Below are 16,297 nucleotides of genomic sequence, written 5' to 3'. Positions count from 1 at the left end.
GTTCATGAGATGTGACGATTTCCTATCTTAATATCACTTCCTCTTTTTTTTTTCTACGGTTAAACAGGGCATGCAGGCCTTCATGTGAGATGGTGTTAATATTAATGTAATAAGTTACCAAAATAGGCTCCAGACCAACTAAAATTTTATCTTTGATATTATACAGCCTGGTGCTTCATTCCCAATGTCTGTCTGGACTTTTCAATGTGTGCCTTTGTATGGACAGATAGTGTCTTCCATTCAAAACTGCCATCAAAGCATAATCCTGGTGACTCTGTTAAGAAGCAGACCAAGATAGTATTAAAACTCACTGACAGTCTTTCAGACACATTCAAGATTTGAGACAAGGTGAGTTGCTTTATTAGTACCATAATAACATTACATCAGGTGTGAACAACTGGTCCTCTGGAGAAAAATAAATGCACAGCTGTGGTCATTTCAATGAAATGTTCATCTATTACAATGAATGGCTGGCAATACTAATAACACTGATGTCACGTGTTTTCACAACTGTATTTACAAGGAGAATTATTACTGTATTTGCTCACCATTACAAAAAATGATGAAGCCATCACTGCTGCTAGAAATGTTCCATGTGAAATGCTGGTTTGCCATGATCGTCCAATCTTATCTGATAAATTTTCTCATAAATGCAACTTTTTTCTTTGTAAACATCAGCATTGACTTGCCCATCCAAAAAGTTCAGTTAAAATATGTGTCTCTTTATTTCATTATTACTTTGAGCTTCATGATTCTTACTAGGCTGGATCATGAAACAAGCATTCAGTAATGACAAACAGCATCAGCAGAGGCAACATAAATTCTTGACTGGCTAATAAAATTAAGATCACCCTCTTAAAAACAAAGCTGAGAAGTGCTTAAAGCAAAATGAACATTAAAAATTGACAACCATCAAGGACATCTAACCACTCCGAGCAGGAGACTTTCAAAGCTGAAGATGAAGACTGAAGCAAAGACAGAGCACTTATCATCCATCTAAATTACAGCTTGATGGAAAAAAAATCACTTGCATCACGACGATTATTGTATTAGCTGTCTTTGGGCTTATCTCCGGTCTTCTGGTGTCATGACGCTGGTTCACTTTAAAACAAGGCAGATCACCATGGTTACCTCGGCTGCACGGTTAACCTGCTCCGGAGCAGGTTAACCGTGCAGCCGGTTAACCTGCTCCGGAGCAGGTTAACCTCAGAAGATCAGATCAAAACAGCCAATCAGCTTCCTGGACAAATGCTGTCTAAATTCCTTCAGGATCCCCATGTGGACAAAAGCTTACAGTAAAGCAGTGATAAAGATTTTTGAGATATCAGTAGAATCACTTTGTTTTCCATATTCATGGTAGACACAGACATTTGTTTTACATTCACCGCAGGAGCCCTGACAGTGTCGACTTTTAAGTATTACATCTTTTTAGACTCAAGTAGATAGTGGAAATTAAGTGTTCTCATTGACTAATTTATCAGAAAACACACTGTTAATTAGCTCAGTGAATTATAAGTGCCTTTTTTTCCAGATACATCTCATCACACATTGATTTTCTTTCTTCAGGCCTTATTTTCTGCACAGACCAGCTATACTTTTAACTTAACCTATAATTCACTTATCATTATTGCTCTCCTTTTACTGTGTGGTTAATATTCCTACTGTGTCTGTAGCTTCTTCTTCTGTTCTACTTGCATGATTGTATTGTACATAATATGGTGGATATATAATAACCATATTCCCACTGGTGTCATTGTTACATTTCATCTCATATTAAATACTCGGGTCATGGCTCTCCTGATGCTGCATGTGATTGGCTTGTAATTAAAAACTCTGCTTGTTCACATGACTGACACATAGCTGAGGAGGAACAGGAGTTAACAGAGCCAGTTATCCAGGATCTCCGATGTTAGATGCAGTGAAGCCAGGTAACCCAAAGACAGCCAGACCACACACACACACACACACACACGATTCAACCCCTTCAGCAGCCACACACTGTAGAAGTGACATGAAGATGAGGGAGTTCAGATGGGAACCTCCCTGCATCCACTCGGATTTTTCTCCAAGTTAGCTTGTACAGCTAATAACCAGCCGTGATTGTTTTCACCTTGTGACTCTGTGTGTGTGTGTGTGTGTGTCATCATGGCAGACTGTGGTCCTGGAGGCAACTACAGTAGCAGGAACTGCCACAGAAGCGGTTTTCAGTTCTTGTTGACGTGAAATGTTGACTGTCGTCCTGTCTGGTCTCGAGTTTTTTTGCTGCACTGTATTGTGCTGGAGTGAGGTTGCTGGACAAACCAGCTCTTCATCATTTCTGATGAATGATGAGCACCTTTGCAAAAAAGGCAGCTGTTGAAAAAAAGCTCTCCACCGACACCAAAACCTACATTTATCTTTGATCACTTCAAACTGCTGAAATATTTCATGCTATAAACTCTACTGCGGCTTCATGTTGTCTGAAAAAATATGCAACTTAATGTTAAGATGGAGTCCAGCATATTCCTTATAGCTGTTCAGTCACAGAGAGGCAAAATGTTTGAAGAGGGATTCATAGTTTGAGTCTCTATGTTAATTATTAGGTAGCTTTGATCTTTTGGTCCAAAAAAATGTCAAAACCTCTCATAGTGAGGCACAGGATGCACAAGGTGTTTGATCCATGTCCTCACAAACACAGCTTTTGCTTTTAGTCCCACTGAGCAAAACAGTTATGTTACAGAATTCCAGTTTGCCTTATGGTTCTGTTTTTTGAACAAAGTGATACCATTCAGTAAATGGACCAGGGTCCCTTTGTGGATCACTCATTCAGTGTAGGTCACAGAGGACCATGGCCACGCCGACGGCAGAGTCTGCGTTTTGTCCATATACCACTGGCTGAGGAAACGCCTTCTCCACTTCCTGCCTTAGCACCTCATTGCGGGCGATAGCACTCCCACTGCCCACAATCCTGCAGACGCCCGCCTGCTGCAGACACTCTGCAGGCATCATGGAGGTGATGTTGTCCAGGACTCCGCGGCACAGCGCCCTGGTCAAATGACCCAGAGAGAGGTTGGTAGGGGAGATGTTGGTCACATGACCCAGGCAGAGAGGGTTGTGTCTCTCTCCCAGGATGGTAGGACTCACCCTGAGGTCGCTCGTTTCCTGATTCAGGGCGCAGTGAATCAGCTTCTCATACAAGCACGAATCACTCAGCTCTGCACCTGTGAGGGATGTGAAGGAGCAAACTGACATTTGGATGAAGCACATTTGATGGCAATAATCTGCGTCATTTTGACATCTGTCTACTGTGATCAATTAGCTGCACTCTTAACTCTCTGTGGTCAGTGCTGTTAAAAACTGACTCAAAGCCTACTAGCGTGTCTAAAAATACATACCAAGCTCTTTCATCCACGCAGTGAGCATCTCCACGAAAGTGGCCAACACATTCCCTCCGTTGAGTGAAGCAGCCACCGCCAAGTATGAGTCCTCAAAATAGGGGAAGTAGGAGATGGAGGAGGCAGGCTGAGGAGAAGCTGGAGGCTTGAAGTCAGCTGGCATGGCGAAGGTCAGCTGGGCCGAGGTGCTTATGTTAAGAACTGTGACATTAGGAGAAAGACACAAACTGACATCTAAAGCTTGTGAACCAACAGCACCAAACATGACATGCAAGAGACACTGATGGCAGGATGACACTTGATGTATAATTGGCTTGTTTTCTGTGTGCATTCAAACACAAATTAACTAAGGGGTATTTACTGCTGTATACTTTTTTTAAAATAGGATATTTTTTATGCAACATGCCATGGTACTGCCATAATGCATTCTTCAGTTTTAAGTGCATTGACTGTCAAAGAACAATGTATTCACTGCATCAAGTGTGATCCTGGTCTCAGAGAGATGACTGCACTTCCTGTTTCACCTGCATCTGTCCGTGCACTCATGCAGGAGTAGACAGAGCACTGGAAGTCTCCCAGGGCAGCTCCTACTGGCGTACCAGCAGGGATGCCATGCCAGTCAGAGCACGTCTGTCCCGCCAAGCCACCAGATGGCACACACTGAGGAAGCAGGTGCAAGGGGAAGCTGGCACCCTTCAGACTGGAGCATGCACACACAGAGTGGCTTGTTAGGAAATGCAGGTTACGCATAACAACTCAGACACCGTAAGTTTGCAGTAAACTGCAAAAAAGTGTTTAGTGATTGTAGTTAAACACCAATCATGCACAAGCCATACAACATTTTCATGCGTTTAGTACTTGAACTGCTGTCACTTATCAAGAAAATGTGCTAACAACTTCAGCACAGATGTGAGGTGTTATTATAACAGGAAGCTCTGTACTGAACATACATGTCTATATTCCACTGGTTGGAGGAAGTGTTGAAGAAGCCCCAGCTGGCTGCATTCTGAGGTGTCATCACACACCCATCCAAACCACACAGCATGGACACCACGTAGTCCTGGATGGTGCCCGCTACTGTGAAGTCCTCAAGGAACTCGGGCCTGCGGTGAAACCACACATCATTAGGATTCACTCAAAAAGCCGAATGATGCAGTGGGCTCTACGTGGGGTTCTTAAAATGTTCGTGCTGACCTGTGTCTCATGTACCAGAATATAGTGGCACAGCCGAATCCTGTGGCCACACTAAGGTGTGAGTCCGGCTTTGGAAGCGACGACAGGAAGTGACTGCTGCAGCGGCCATCCTGCCAGGTGATCAGCTGACTGGTGTCTCCGGCTGTGAAGAAGCCCCTGTTGGACCAATCACAACCTGCAAGAGACACAGAAAAATACAGCAGACCTTAACATCAGCCTTACCAAAACATGACAAAATAAATGGCATGTGATTGAATGGTTTTGGTTTTGCTTGGATACCAGTAGTGTAGATTTTCTGACTACAAACCTACTTTCAGATCAAGTTCTGAATGCAACCAGTAGAGGGCAACATAGTTATGAAAGAGGAACAATGGGCCAATCACGTTTCTGTGTAAAAGAGGAGTTATGAGCAGAAAACCTCTTATGTTCGCATACCTCTAACTGCCAAGCTCCTCCGTCCATTTTTAAAAAGCATCTTAAAGGTCATCATTAGTATTACAGACTGGATAATCAATGTAATTCAGCAGTCTGAACACACTGTGCTCTCTCTTTTTTGAGGGCTTCCTTACAAATCCCATCCCCACGGCCATTACTGGTGAATGTTTTTCTAAAGCCTGTGGTCTGGTTAAACATTATGAAAACTGTCGTCCAAATCAAACAGCAAATTATTTTTAGAGACTAGTTTCTGAAGACAGAAGGGATTGTTAACAGTCATATATGCGCGAGAGATTTTTCTCAACTTTATCCAGAAGAATCACAGTCATTACTAACTGATCTGTGATTATAAAAAGTACACACAGTAGGGAAGTGAGAATAACCTTTTGCTTCCATTAGAAGACAGTTCTTGGTATACACTCTTCCCTGATGCTGCTAATGTAAGTTCATACTGAGTCTCAAAAACACTGCTGTTGTCTGTCTGCGGTCCCCACCCTCTGCTGACAGGAGCAGATTAATTAAAGGAGCTCTTTGGAAATAGCTCAAGTTTCATCTGAGGATCTGCAATTATATTGTAAACAATTTAATCGCTTTATTCTCTAATTCATTCATAGCCATCATTAGTCAGCATAGCACACATGTTTAAATGTCAGTAATTCCCTAAGAATATTACTACTAATAATAATAATGATAGCAAAACCTGATATCTTCAAGTGTGATGAGGGCCTCCAATATTGGGACAATTGTAAGGATCATGAGATTAACCAGCCTGTCGGGTGTGAAAATGTAGGGGCCACACCATTAACAGACACCACAGTAGCTGCGGGGCCCAGACTCTTCTGACCTGGAACCTCTCTTTATTTCACGGTCATATTTCTTTGTTAGTTTGTGTTTGACTTCGCCAGCATAAACACACATTCTGACTGGAATTACTAGAGTTTTGCACGTGCATCCACATTTTGGGGATCCGAAAATAATCTCACCATCTCTTGCTGCTTCAGTTTCAGCTCAGACTACTGACGTATGACCAGCCGTTGTTACACAATTTACCACAAGTTGTGAAATGCCACATTGTGCACGCAGGCAGGCAGGTAGCGGCAGACTTACCACCCTTCCCTTTCCAGAATAAAACCCCGTGCATCTGTCCGGACAGCCCGATGCTGCTGACATGCTGCAGTTTGTCTCCGGGCAGCAGGCCGATGCACCGGTTCAAAGTGTCTATGATCTGGCCGGTGTGCTGCTCTTTCGCCTGCGTGGTGTAGGGACGCAGCCAGGTTACACACAGGACAAACACAGCAGCGTTAGTGTCACTGAAGTTGTGTGGCACGTGAATGCACTCACCTTTATCCCGCTATTGTCGATTATATCTGACGTAGTTGTCAAAGCGTGACTCGCAGCCACCGACCTGGAGCCAGTTTCTAATAAAACGGCTTTTACCGAAGTGGTGCCCACGTCTATACCCAGGATATAGGTAGACATTATTACTCATGACACTGTACTTTGCCACTCAGCTGTACGATATAATCATGACAAAGCGCAGCCAGAGCTGCTGCGTTCATGTTGACGTAGAAAATAGGAAGTTTTACATCAGTTTGAACGTAATCGCTCTCAATGTTAGGGGCCATATGCATTTTTATATTTCAGTATTTTTTTCGCATTCATGATCAATTTTAATGGATTTAAAACATTACAAACAGAAATATATAAAGTCAGCATCTATGTGTTTAGAGAAATTAAAAACTTAAAACAAATGAATTGCAATAATTTAATGATTACATTTGTCTTGATGTTTTTGTTTTAAAGAGGGAAAAATAATTTTCCTATAAATTCTACTAAATTAAGCTTTATTCTGTGGGTTGTTGTGAACCATTTTGTTGTTGCTGAAACTGGGCGTTAGAAGAGAATGAGTTTACCTATATGCTAAAATACAGTGCCTCGAGAAGGTCCTTTTGGTTGACATGTTCATCGAGAAGTTGTAAAGTGAAATTTCCTACTCTAGAGAACGCACCACGACGTCGCCTTCTTTTTTACGCTGTTCCCACAATGCATTGAAAAGAAGCATGGCCGACCCTTGTCTTGGAGTGTCATCCCAACAGGAATGAATGTGCCGTTTCAATGCCATATCAGCTGACATTCCATGAAAACAATCTAATATTCAAGTCTGTGAAGTTACTCTTACAGATTATGTTTTTGTAATCGCGCTGTGAGGAGCCGACGAGTCCCTGCCTTTATTTCCGGTGAGAATAATCCGTTACCGTCAGCAAGCGAGAGCTAGCTATTAATGCTACCCCGTTAGCCCCATTGGTGATAAGAATGTTAAAATAAAACAGGTTATTGTGCAGTCAAACTACCCAGGGTTGTGTAGTCTCGTCCCCTTTTGTGTCCTTTTTGGTGTTTTATGTGGTTGTATTTGTCTCCAAGGCTTTAAAATGTCGGTATTAGCGAACGTTGCTTTGTGATCAGCACAGCAGCTAAGCTAACATCGACCAAAGCTCATTGACAGCTTTTCTTTTTGGCTTTATCGCTCATATTAGGGGGGGATTCATGTATCTAGACCTCTGTCGATTTTTGTCTCTCTCTCTTTTTTTTGGTCAATCGATTGTCCAAATGATTGATTGAATCATGTTAACCGTAGGCCACCTAAAATTCGTACGGTCGGTAACAAATTAGTTTTTCAAATGTATATTAGATATGGACTTGCTAACTAATTGAAAAAAATCAGTCAGTATGAGAAATACTCCAAGTTCCCCTTAAACATATTACTGCAGTATAATACTAAAGTGTTATTTGCAAAATTTGTTTTTTAAAAGAGAAAGTAGTCATTGTGTAGCACAGTGGCCCTTGTCAGTCATGATCTGTCATTATATTTTTATTGTTGCTATTGCTTTTATTATGGACACAGTAGTGTGTAAGTAGCCTTTTTCATGTAGCTGGTCGAGGTGGAATTGATTTTAAGGTAATCAATTTCAATCTTGTTCAATCTGTAGCAGTCCTCTGCATTTTATCATCTCATAGGTTTTGTGCATAAAATCTTTAACTGCAAACTAACTAGTCTCCATACCTGTGAAATGAATGTCATGGTGTAAATACTTCAATGTCTGCCTCCTTACCGTAACATTGTGGTCTGTTTCAAATCTGTACATTTGTACATTATTAAATTAAATGTAGCTATTTTGTACTGTAAATCTCTCCTGAAACAGCAGAACCTTCCTGTGAAAGTTGACCAGAGCCAAGATGGCAGGAGTTGTAGCCAAACGAGAGGGACCACAGTTCATCAGTGAAGTAGCTGTGAGGGGCAACGCCGCCGTGCTGGACTACTGCCGCACCTCTGTATCCGCTCTATCCGGAGCAACAGCTGGCATCCTGGGGCTGACGGGACTCTATGGCTTTATTTTTTATTTCCTCTCCGCTTTTCTCCTGTCCCTGTTGCTCATTCTCAAGGCTGGACGGCGATGGAACAAGTTCTTTAAATCAAGGCGGCTGCTCTTCACCGGAGGTCTTGTTGGAGGCCTTTTCACTTACGTCCTGTTCTGGACTTTCCTCTATGGGATGGTGCATGTGTACTAAAATGATCTGCCACAAATTACCCCTTAATTAATCCTATCTAATGCTACGTAAACCAATAATATTGTCTGTCCTGCTGTTTGTAGATAAGCCATTAGTGAAAGACTTTGGATTTTTTCATTATGAACTGTTGATTAAAAAGAGGATCTGTCAATAATATTATGCAGAATGAAAGTCTTCTTATCCTTCCTGCTCCACACTAAGCAGCGACTATGACCTTATTTCACCTATAACTTCTGCTCTGTGCTTGGTATCATCTGTACCAGGATAAGAGCAGCTATGATAATGTAGGTTTTAGTGTAACATAGATCAAAACAGATAACATCTGCACAAGTTGTAAGCACTTGACATTACATTTCATGTACAATACTGTGGTTCAGTTATGACAAATCTGGTTACTGATTGAAATAAATACCTCTGTACAACATGTTTTGATACATTATTAATCAGTTTGTCTTTCAGGCAGAGTCATATGTTGACATCATGAAATCAACACAAGTACATTTGCTTTCAACAATAAAGACTATTCAATAAATAGAAACAGGAAGAACAAACAGGTGGGAGGAAATATCATGCACTTCAACATCTTGCGCCATTCATTATCAGCCAGTACATCACCAGTGAACTTGTCCATTCACAGTAAACTCATAGCACATCAGGACTGCGGTCCACAGCTTCACAAACACATTATGTTGTGAACAAGATTGTTTTGTAGCCATTGTGGCCAATATCAATGTTACAACCAGCAGAGCCAGCTCACCATACAGCAGTGTTAAACTACACGCAAATGCCCGTCAACACAGGTACATGATGCATCTGACTGAAATACCAACATTTAAGACCATTCATACATTTCTTGCATATTGTGTCCAAGGTTGTTTTTTTTTCTTTTAAACATTTTGTCTTTGTATTTTTACAAATTGAGATATTGAGAAATGATTTCCTTTTCTTTATTGGAATACTATGAAGGCTTGCAGTTTTCATTTTAAATTAATCTATCATGTCTAGAATTTTTGCTTTGATTTTCACAATTTATACCATAAAATGTCAAAAATAAAAACTGGGGCCAATCATATATTACTCGAACTGGAAATGATGCTTAATTAGTCTGATCAACAGCCAAAATGCCTGATAGATGCACAGATTTTATGACAATAATTGCAAACATTTGGTTATTCACTGAAAGTCTTAGATGAATCATTTTGTATCACCCTGCTAATTGCTTCAGCATTATCAGTACTTTAGTGTATCATTATTTATGGACCTGTTGTAATCTGACCACATCCCACCTTTGGATCCTGACCCAGCCACTGAAAACCACCTTTCTGTGTACTTGTACAGCAGTGTCTTGGCCCACTTGCACAGTGCGAAACATTAACATTTCTCTGAACCAACATATCTTGAATCAGGGCAAGAATCATTCAGGCTAGTGGCATGCCAGCAGTCGTGCCAGGAGGTGAGAGGTGAACATAAGTCTGGCTTTTGGTTCCACCTCTTGCAACATAACCTGGACCACTGCAGGTGATTTTTCTTGCTCTGCCCGCAAACTTAATTGTGTGAAGAGAAAGTGATATGATGCCTTGGCTCTGCACCCTGGGGAGAGATAAGGGCAGAGTATCGCTGTCCTGTGTTGCGTGGAATGGTGGGACCCCGACTGTCCACAGGCAGCTGGCTCTCTGCAGTGGCAGAAGATCCTGTGGTGGGTTTAGTTTCCTCTGCAGTTTTAGATGAGTTGGCGGCCCCTTTCTCTGCAGCCGGTTTCCTGGATCTCCTTTCCTTCTGCCCTGCCTTCATGTCCTTGGGTTTGGTCCGGTCCTTCCTGTTACATTAAGTGTGAGAGAGACAATAAATGTGATGGTGCAAAATGGTTGACTTAAAAAGCCCCATCTTAACAATTTGTGTAAATACAGTTAGTCATACTTGAAGTTGATGATTTCAAACTTCTTCTCTCGGTAGAAGGAGCTTGTGTTCATCATGTACAGTAGTATCATATCACATACAAAGGCTCCCTAAAAGACGGAAAATCATATAAGAAGTGAATTTTCACAAGCTGCAGGGAATTTTTTTTTTGTTCCTGGTGATCATCTGTCAGCCTCTAGTGGCATTGTAATATAACATTTTTCAAGGCATCTATTGACATAAACGTAATTTTTTAGTAAGTTACTCACTAAACCCAGCAGAGCAACACCAGAACCAATGGCAATTATTGTGGGAATAATATTGAATTTTCCAGCCTGCAGAACAAGAACACACAATTAATGCAAGTCTACTAGAATAGAATAGAAAAAAAACCTCCTATCACTGCTGTACCTGGCCATTGATCATTATATCGAAGCGAATCCCATACACTTTATACAAGGTGCGATAGGTTTCACCATTTTGATCCTTGTAATACCTGGTGTATCTGAAGGGGAAAAATCAGTTGATAAAAGGTGTAAAGGGCAAAAATAAAACAGGTGAGACACGAAACAGAGTGGAGGCAGTGGGTGGATTGACAGATCTATTTCCTATTCAAATGCCTGAGGGGACATACCTGAAGTTATATCCTGATGTGACCGAGTTGTTCAAGTTCATATCCAAACGGGTAAAGCTGTACTGTGGATTACACTGTGAAGAGTCCTTATCCAGGTCACAGTTCCACTCAATAAGAATACCAACAGACCCGCCCTGATGGACAAGAACAGCTTTTGGTTATATTCACACACATCATTAGATTCCAAACTCCAGTTCGTGTTCTCATCCTTTAAAGGCCTTGCACACCCAGCCAGGTGTTTTCAATTTTATTGGCTGATTGAAATATGTGATGTCACCAAACTATACCAGCTAATAACAACAGGCCCTTTTCACAGTAGTAGGAGAAGCATCCATCCATATTGGACAATGATTTCTCTTTTTAATTTAGCACTCCTGTGCTATAATCCATCTTTATGTTCAGTCCAAAGACTGTGGCTGCTTGTTGACACACAACTGTACTGTATTTTACCCTGACGCACAGGGAGTGTTTGTGCTCTGCATGGGTCAATTTGGATTAATTATAGATTTTCTCCCAAAACCATGGAAACACAGAAACAAATTGGGAGTAGAAGTGCAATCGTTAACAGCTAAAGTGGATTTCCATAATTAGAAGTGATGGTCAATTGTGGTTTATTATCAAATCACTGTGAGGAAGCCAGGAACTGAAATCACTCCCTTGGCACATTTTTACATTTTGTACCTTAACAGCCATGTCCTGGAAGTCATGTCCAGTCCAGCTAACCACCTCCCCGAGGCGGAAGATGGGGCAGTACGGATTGTTCTCTCGGTCGTAGGAGCATCTTTTCAGGTAGCTGTCGTCAGAGGTTTCAAGGACGTTGGACCTAAGAGGTCAATACAGTAGACATGAAACACACGCACCAAATGTCAGATTTTCAGGAACTCTGAACATCATGTATCGTTCGGTTTTTATCCAGGGAAAGGGGCAATTTTCCACTGAAGTTAAAGAGGAAAATCTCCAGCAGAAGTGCAGCAGAGGCAGAAAGACAGAAACTTGGTCCTGCCAACCAGTAGTGACTGAATCCTGCCACCTTCTCATATTGGCTTTGACCTTTCGATCTTTATCTTACTTCATGACTGCTTAACCATAGAAAGCTCTTACACTGTGTTTTACGATCTCTTAATACCATTATTTCTGACTGAACTATAAGCCTATATACGTAGCATGTGTCAAGATACAATGCACTTCATATCTAACTGTGACTGAATTTCAGTATTTGAGTAAAGGGTCTTCACTCTAAAGTTTTCCTCTATGCACAAACCAACAGTACACAGATTTAAAGTGTGTGTCTGTCAGTCAAGGCATTGCACCCTCTGGCTCCACGCACAGTGTAACTGGATGTGTCAGGTTGTAGGACGTGTAGTGTTGCCAGCCATTTCTATGACAACCATTAAGAGGGATTTCAAGAAAATCAAGATTAGTGAGGAAACACAGGAGAGTTGGCTGTGTAGTTAGAATAAGATCCTGATGAATTATTCGTGGCTTGCGGCATCTCTCTGCTTTCCTGCAGGACTTGAACAGACAAGGCAGCAGCTCTCTGGGCTAGCCCCATCTGATCTGACACCTGTCCGGGGCAAGGCCTGCCGTCAAGGACGTCTCAGATGACTGTTTCACTGCCTCACTGAGTGCAGTGCACAGGCTGGTATAAATAGAAAGCTCTCTGCACCCTAAAGTTATTTCAAGCAGCCACTGGAACACGTATATCCCTCATCTCGCTCTGTGATCTATGCCACGATGCCTTGGGACCATAGGCACACCAGCAATCAGCACCACTTACTTGGAGAACTCAAACTTTGGAAACCGGATGAAATTCTTGATGTAGATGGTGAAGTTTTCAGCTTCACTCAGTAAGGGCTCTCTGGAAATGAAAGAGACAGGCGGCTGGGTGAAAAAACAGAACAAAACATGTGGAGCTGACAGGCTGTATTAGTAATAAATAGAACCTGTGAAATATCTCGGCCCCTGTGAGGGATCAGACCGAGTGTCAGAGTAGTAGCACAAAATGGCAAATTTCCAAAGTTCTGCAAGAGAGAAAGAGGTCTCACGCGGGTCTCTTGCTGTATTCGACAGGACACCAGGCGTGAATCTCACAGGTCCCAGTGCTGTTTAAACACAAGCCAGTCTTGATTCCTGATGGAGAGAGCACAGAGTCCTGGCTGCTTTGAGTGTTTATTCCAAACTAAACAAATCGGATCAGGTTTGTTAATGTTTGCACCGTTGTGTGATGAAGCACGTGTAATGTCTATGTTTTAGAGAGCACAGTTGAAACCAGAAAATGATAAATGAGCCATTAAAATGTCATAACTTTGTTACAGCAGTTTAAAATAGAAGCCAAACCATGACACTTGTGAGTCATGTGATAAATATTGTTCACATTTGTCTAAGACAGACTAACAACTGGTCGGATTTTGAGTTGCAAAGTTTCCACAAGCCCAGTACAAAGAGCGATCCTCACCATGGCCAGCGATTACAGGCTCCCCCTCCATGCAGTCATCATCACTCTGACATCGTCCATTTGGCACCTTGAAACTCTGTGAGATCAAATAAATGCTGCTGGATATGAAAATGTAATGGTGTGGACATGGTTATCAGGCACAGTGTAACCCGGCATCACTTCAGATATTAAGATGAAAATAATATATATATAATAAAAAGTGCTAATAATGAGATTGCTCTTCCTCTGTATACTCACCTCAGCACAAAACCCGAGCCTCTGATTGGGGGTCTCTATGTAATTAGTTACTATGAAGAACACCTGCTCACCCTACAAAATAAAATTAGATCCAGTGAGGTAGAGAAGCAAAAGGTTAAACAAATTACACCTCTAAGAAGCTCAATATTCTTAAATCTGTGGAGACAGATGCTGAGGCTAATGATATCCACACTCAACAGCCTCGTAATCTGTCTTGACAGCAGCATAATTAGGGATGCTCTGACAGTAGTACTGGTGCTTTTATAGATAGATAGATAGATAGATAGATAGATAGATAGATAGATAGATAGATAGATAGATAGATAGATAGATAGATAGATGGACTCACGCTTGGGGGTATGACGTAATCCTCAGCGCTCCACAGGTGAAGGCCTGAGCTGTTGGTAAGTGTAACACCTTTAACCTTGGTGATGACTGAGGACTGGATGGCCTCTTCTCTCTCCTGATAACCTTTCTTCATCACAAACACCCACCTGAGACATTCATCCAAACGTCAGAGTGTGTTAAGTTTTCGAGCTTTCCCTCTGACTAGGTGCATCTCAGTATTATTAGTCCTTTTATTCTGGTGGTTCATGGTTGTGGTGCAACAGTGTGGAATTTGCAAGCCCTTGTTGAGTAGCCTGTTTGTGAATGTGTCGACCGGGCTGACAGCACGCATATTACTGTCATTAAATGTGTTCACTAGCATGTGGCAGATGAAAGGAGTAATGTTAATGTGCAAATGTATCCTTGACCAGTGGCCATGGAGCCAGCACTGGGTGGGGTGAGGGGGTGTGGGTGTGCGTGGGTGTGTATGTGTGTGTGTGTGTGTGTGTGTCTGTGTGTGTGGGACACCAGATCTGCCAAGGGATCCTGCCATCCTAAAATATTCAAGAAATCACTAATACATGGGATTATACTTCTATGTTTTACAAGTCTAATGTATGGAAGATATGCTAGTCGCTAACATTCTGACAAGAATTTAATGTAACTTTATGAGACGATAACCAGTAGGTGATTTGAGGGGGGTTGCCATCCCCCTTGTTAGCAGAATGACCAAAATGCATCCCCCTTGTTCCCCTTCCATCCCCCGACTCCATCCCCCAGCAGCAGAGAGTGCAGGGACAGAGTGGTGGTTTAGTTCAATATGTTGGTCTTGATCCTTTATCTGACTGAAGTTTGTGCACGTCAGGATCTAAACATCAGCAGCCTGACAGGTGCTGTCTGTGGTGCTGAAGTAGACGGATTTGTAATTGCGCCGTTTTCTCTTGGTTCCGCCCATCTGTCAGTGTCATCTTGACCTAGAATATTCTCTACTATACTTATTTATTGAATATACAGTACAAATTCTGTATCTATATCTACATTCATATATATATATATATATATATATATATATATATATATAAACACACACACACACACACACACACATATAAACAAATGGGGGGGCAGGGGGTTCCCCCTGCATATATATTAGAATTACGGCCCTGTTTCATCATTGAATATTTCATGCATCCTCACTGCGACTATATTCAACTATTTTGGATCTATGTATCTGGGGGTGACCACTCAGTCTGAGACATGTCATGGCAGTAAGATCAGCACATATGACCATGAGCAGCCCTCCTTAAGCCACCCTGCATGCCACAGAGCCACATCTGATTTTATAACCACACTGCAGCCACTAACTTTGTCATCTTCCAGTTCGAAATAACTTCCACAAACACTTGTAAAGGTCAAAGCAGATGCTATTAACCCTCACCATACTGTCCCTGTCAGCTGCTCAGCTTTCAGCATTTCTCTCCCATACAGCGTGACATCAGGCAGGGCTGGGGCAGGACAGCTTCCTGTCTATACAGCACTTTGACACATTAATGAATTCACCCACACAAACCCTTTCTGAGACCCAACCATGTGAAACAGACAAAACAGACTGTGGCGCTGCCGCTTTAACAACAGCAACAGCAACAAAGTCGACACTTTGACAAGCTCAACTATTTTTAACTTTGTGAATCACTTTCTGAAAGGTTACTCGATTCCACGCTTGGAAAAAGGGGGGGACCACGCACTGCAGCTCACCCGATTATGTATCCCAGCACGGCCAGCTGATAGAGTCGAAATAATATTCCGATCCTCCGGTTTTCGGCGATGACATATTTCTCTGTCTTGTAGTTGAGGAGAGAAAAGAAGAAGCCCCCCCAGCCTGCCATTCCTCCCGCACGGTGAGCCCGAGTGAGACGGCGGCTCGCTGCCTCCCAGCTGATATACAGAGCTGCTACACTTCTCGTGCAGCGGGCAAGCCCATTGAGAGAGGGGCTTCAGAGCTCCGTCCGCTCTCAAGCCCCTCTGCCACACATTGTGCTCGGTTTGAGTTCTCACTCCTTCTCAAAGTGGGAGGCTCACACAGTCTGCGGAGCAGCATGATAATCACTCCTGTGTGTATGTGTAAATTCACATTGAGGATTACTGTAAACACTTTACCAAATTTGCAGTAAAATTAAA

The 16,297-nt window shown here is 42.2% G+C and overlaps 3 protein-coding genes across 5 annotated transcripts; 1 reads left to right on the top strand and 2 right to left on the bottom strand.

The window, feature by feature from the left end:
• Positions 1–354: 354 nt before the first annotated feature.
• shpk (sedoheptulokinase) lies at positions 355–6,496 on the bottom strand. Of its 2 annotated transcripts, none has more exons than XM_041952544.1 (8): positions 6,345–6,496; positions 6,111–6,252; positions 4,569–4,743; positions 4,325–4,477; positions 3,899–4,074; positions 3,375–3,575; positions 1,186–3,200; positions 355–1,149 (listed from the first exon to the last, which is right to left on the bottom strand). In XM_041952544.1, exons 1-7 carry the CDS (start codon positions 6,480–6,482, stop codon positions 2,806–2,808), a joined length of 1,380 nt encoding a protein of 459 aa, XP_041808478.1. In that variant the 5' UTR covers positions 6,483–6,496; the 3' UTR covers positions 355–1,149; positions 1,186–2,805. The 2 variants fall into 2 exon arrangements, with proteins under 2 accessions (XP_041808478.1, XP_041808479.1); XM_041952545.1 differs by having other exon boundaries at positions 1,206–3,200.
• Positions 6,497–7,064: 568 nt separating this feature from the next.
• On the top strand, positions 7,065–8,994 carry emc6 (ER membrane protein complex subunit 6). 2 transcript variants are annotated; one of them, XM_041951896.1, is made up of 2 exons: positions 7,065–7,240; positions 8,207–8,994. In XM_041951896.1, exon 2 carries the CDS (start codon positions 8,238–8,240, stop codon positions 8,568–8,570), a length of 333 nt encoding a protein of 110 aa, XP_041807830.1. In that variant the 5' UTR covers positions 7,065–7,240; positions 8,207–8,237; the 3' UTR covers positions 8,571–8,994. The 2 variants fall into 2 exon arrangements, with proteins under 2 accessions (XP_041807830.1, XP_041807828.1); XM_041951894.1 differs by having other exon boundaries at positions 8,204–8,994.
• A 30-nt stretch (positions 8,995–9,024) lies between these two features.
• Positions 9,025–16,005, bottom strand: p2rx5 (purinergic receptor P2X, ligand-gated ion channel, 5). Its single transcript, XM_041951893.1, has 12 exons — positions 15,875–16,005; positions 14,142–14,286; positions 13,793–13,864; positions 13,556–13,631; positions 13,146–13,230; positions 12,878–12,958; positions 11,782–11,923; positions 11,101–11,234; positions 10,878–10,971; positions 10,736–10,801; positions 10,488–10,576; positions 9,025–10,386 (listed from the first exon to the last, which is right to left on the bottom strand). The coding sequence occupies exons 1-12, from the start codon at positions 16,003–16,005 to the stop codon at positions 10,116–10,118; spliced, it is 1,386 nt and encodes a 461-aa protein (XP_041807827.1). The 3' UTR covers positions 9,025–10,115.
• Between the last annotated feature and the right edge of the window lie 292 nt (positions 16,006–16,297).

This window comes from Chelmon rostratus, chromosome 14 (genome assembly GCF_017976325.1).
Source record: "Chelmon rostratus isolate fCheRos1 chromosome 14, fCheRos1.pri, whole genome shotgun sequence".
Lineage (NCBI taxonomy): Eukaryota > Metazoa > Chordata > Actinopteri > Chaetodontiformes > Chaetodontidae > Chelmon > Chelmon rostratus.
This window is presented reverse-complemented; position numbering and strand designations above follow the sequence as displayed.

Coding starts and splice junctions, on each gene's coding strand:
- shpk (XM_041952544.1), bottom strand. CDS start 6,482: ATGTCTACCTATATCCTGGGTATAGACGTGGGCACCACTTCGGTAAAA. Junction 4,744..6,110: donor ATTCTGGAAAGGGAAGGGTG/GTAAGTCTGCCG, acceptor TGTCTCTTGCAG/GTTGTGATTGGTCCAACAGG. Junction 3,201..3,374: donor TGCGTGGATGAAAGAGCTTG/GTATGTATTTTT, acceptor CATCCCTCACAG/GTGCAGAGCTGAGTGATTCG.
- emc6 (XM_041951896.1), top strand. CDS start 8,238: ATGGCAGGAGTTGTAGCCAAACGAGAGGGACCACAGTTCATCAGTGAA.
- p2rx5 (XM_041951893.1), bottom strand. CDS start 16,005: ATGGCAGGCTGGGGGGGCTTCTTCTTTTCTCTCCTCAACTACAAGACA. Junction 13,865..14,141: donor ATTACGTCATACCCCCAAGC/GTGAGTCCATCT, acceptor TTTATTTTGTAG/GGTGAGCAGGTGTTCTTCAT. Junction 11,235..11,781: donor TCCAGGACATGGCTGTTAAG/GTACAAAATGTA, acceptor CTTGTCCATCAG/GGCGGGTCTGTTGGTATTCT.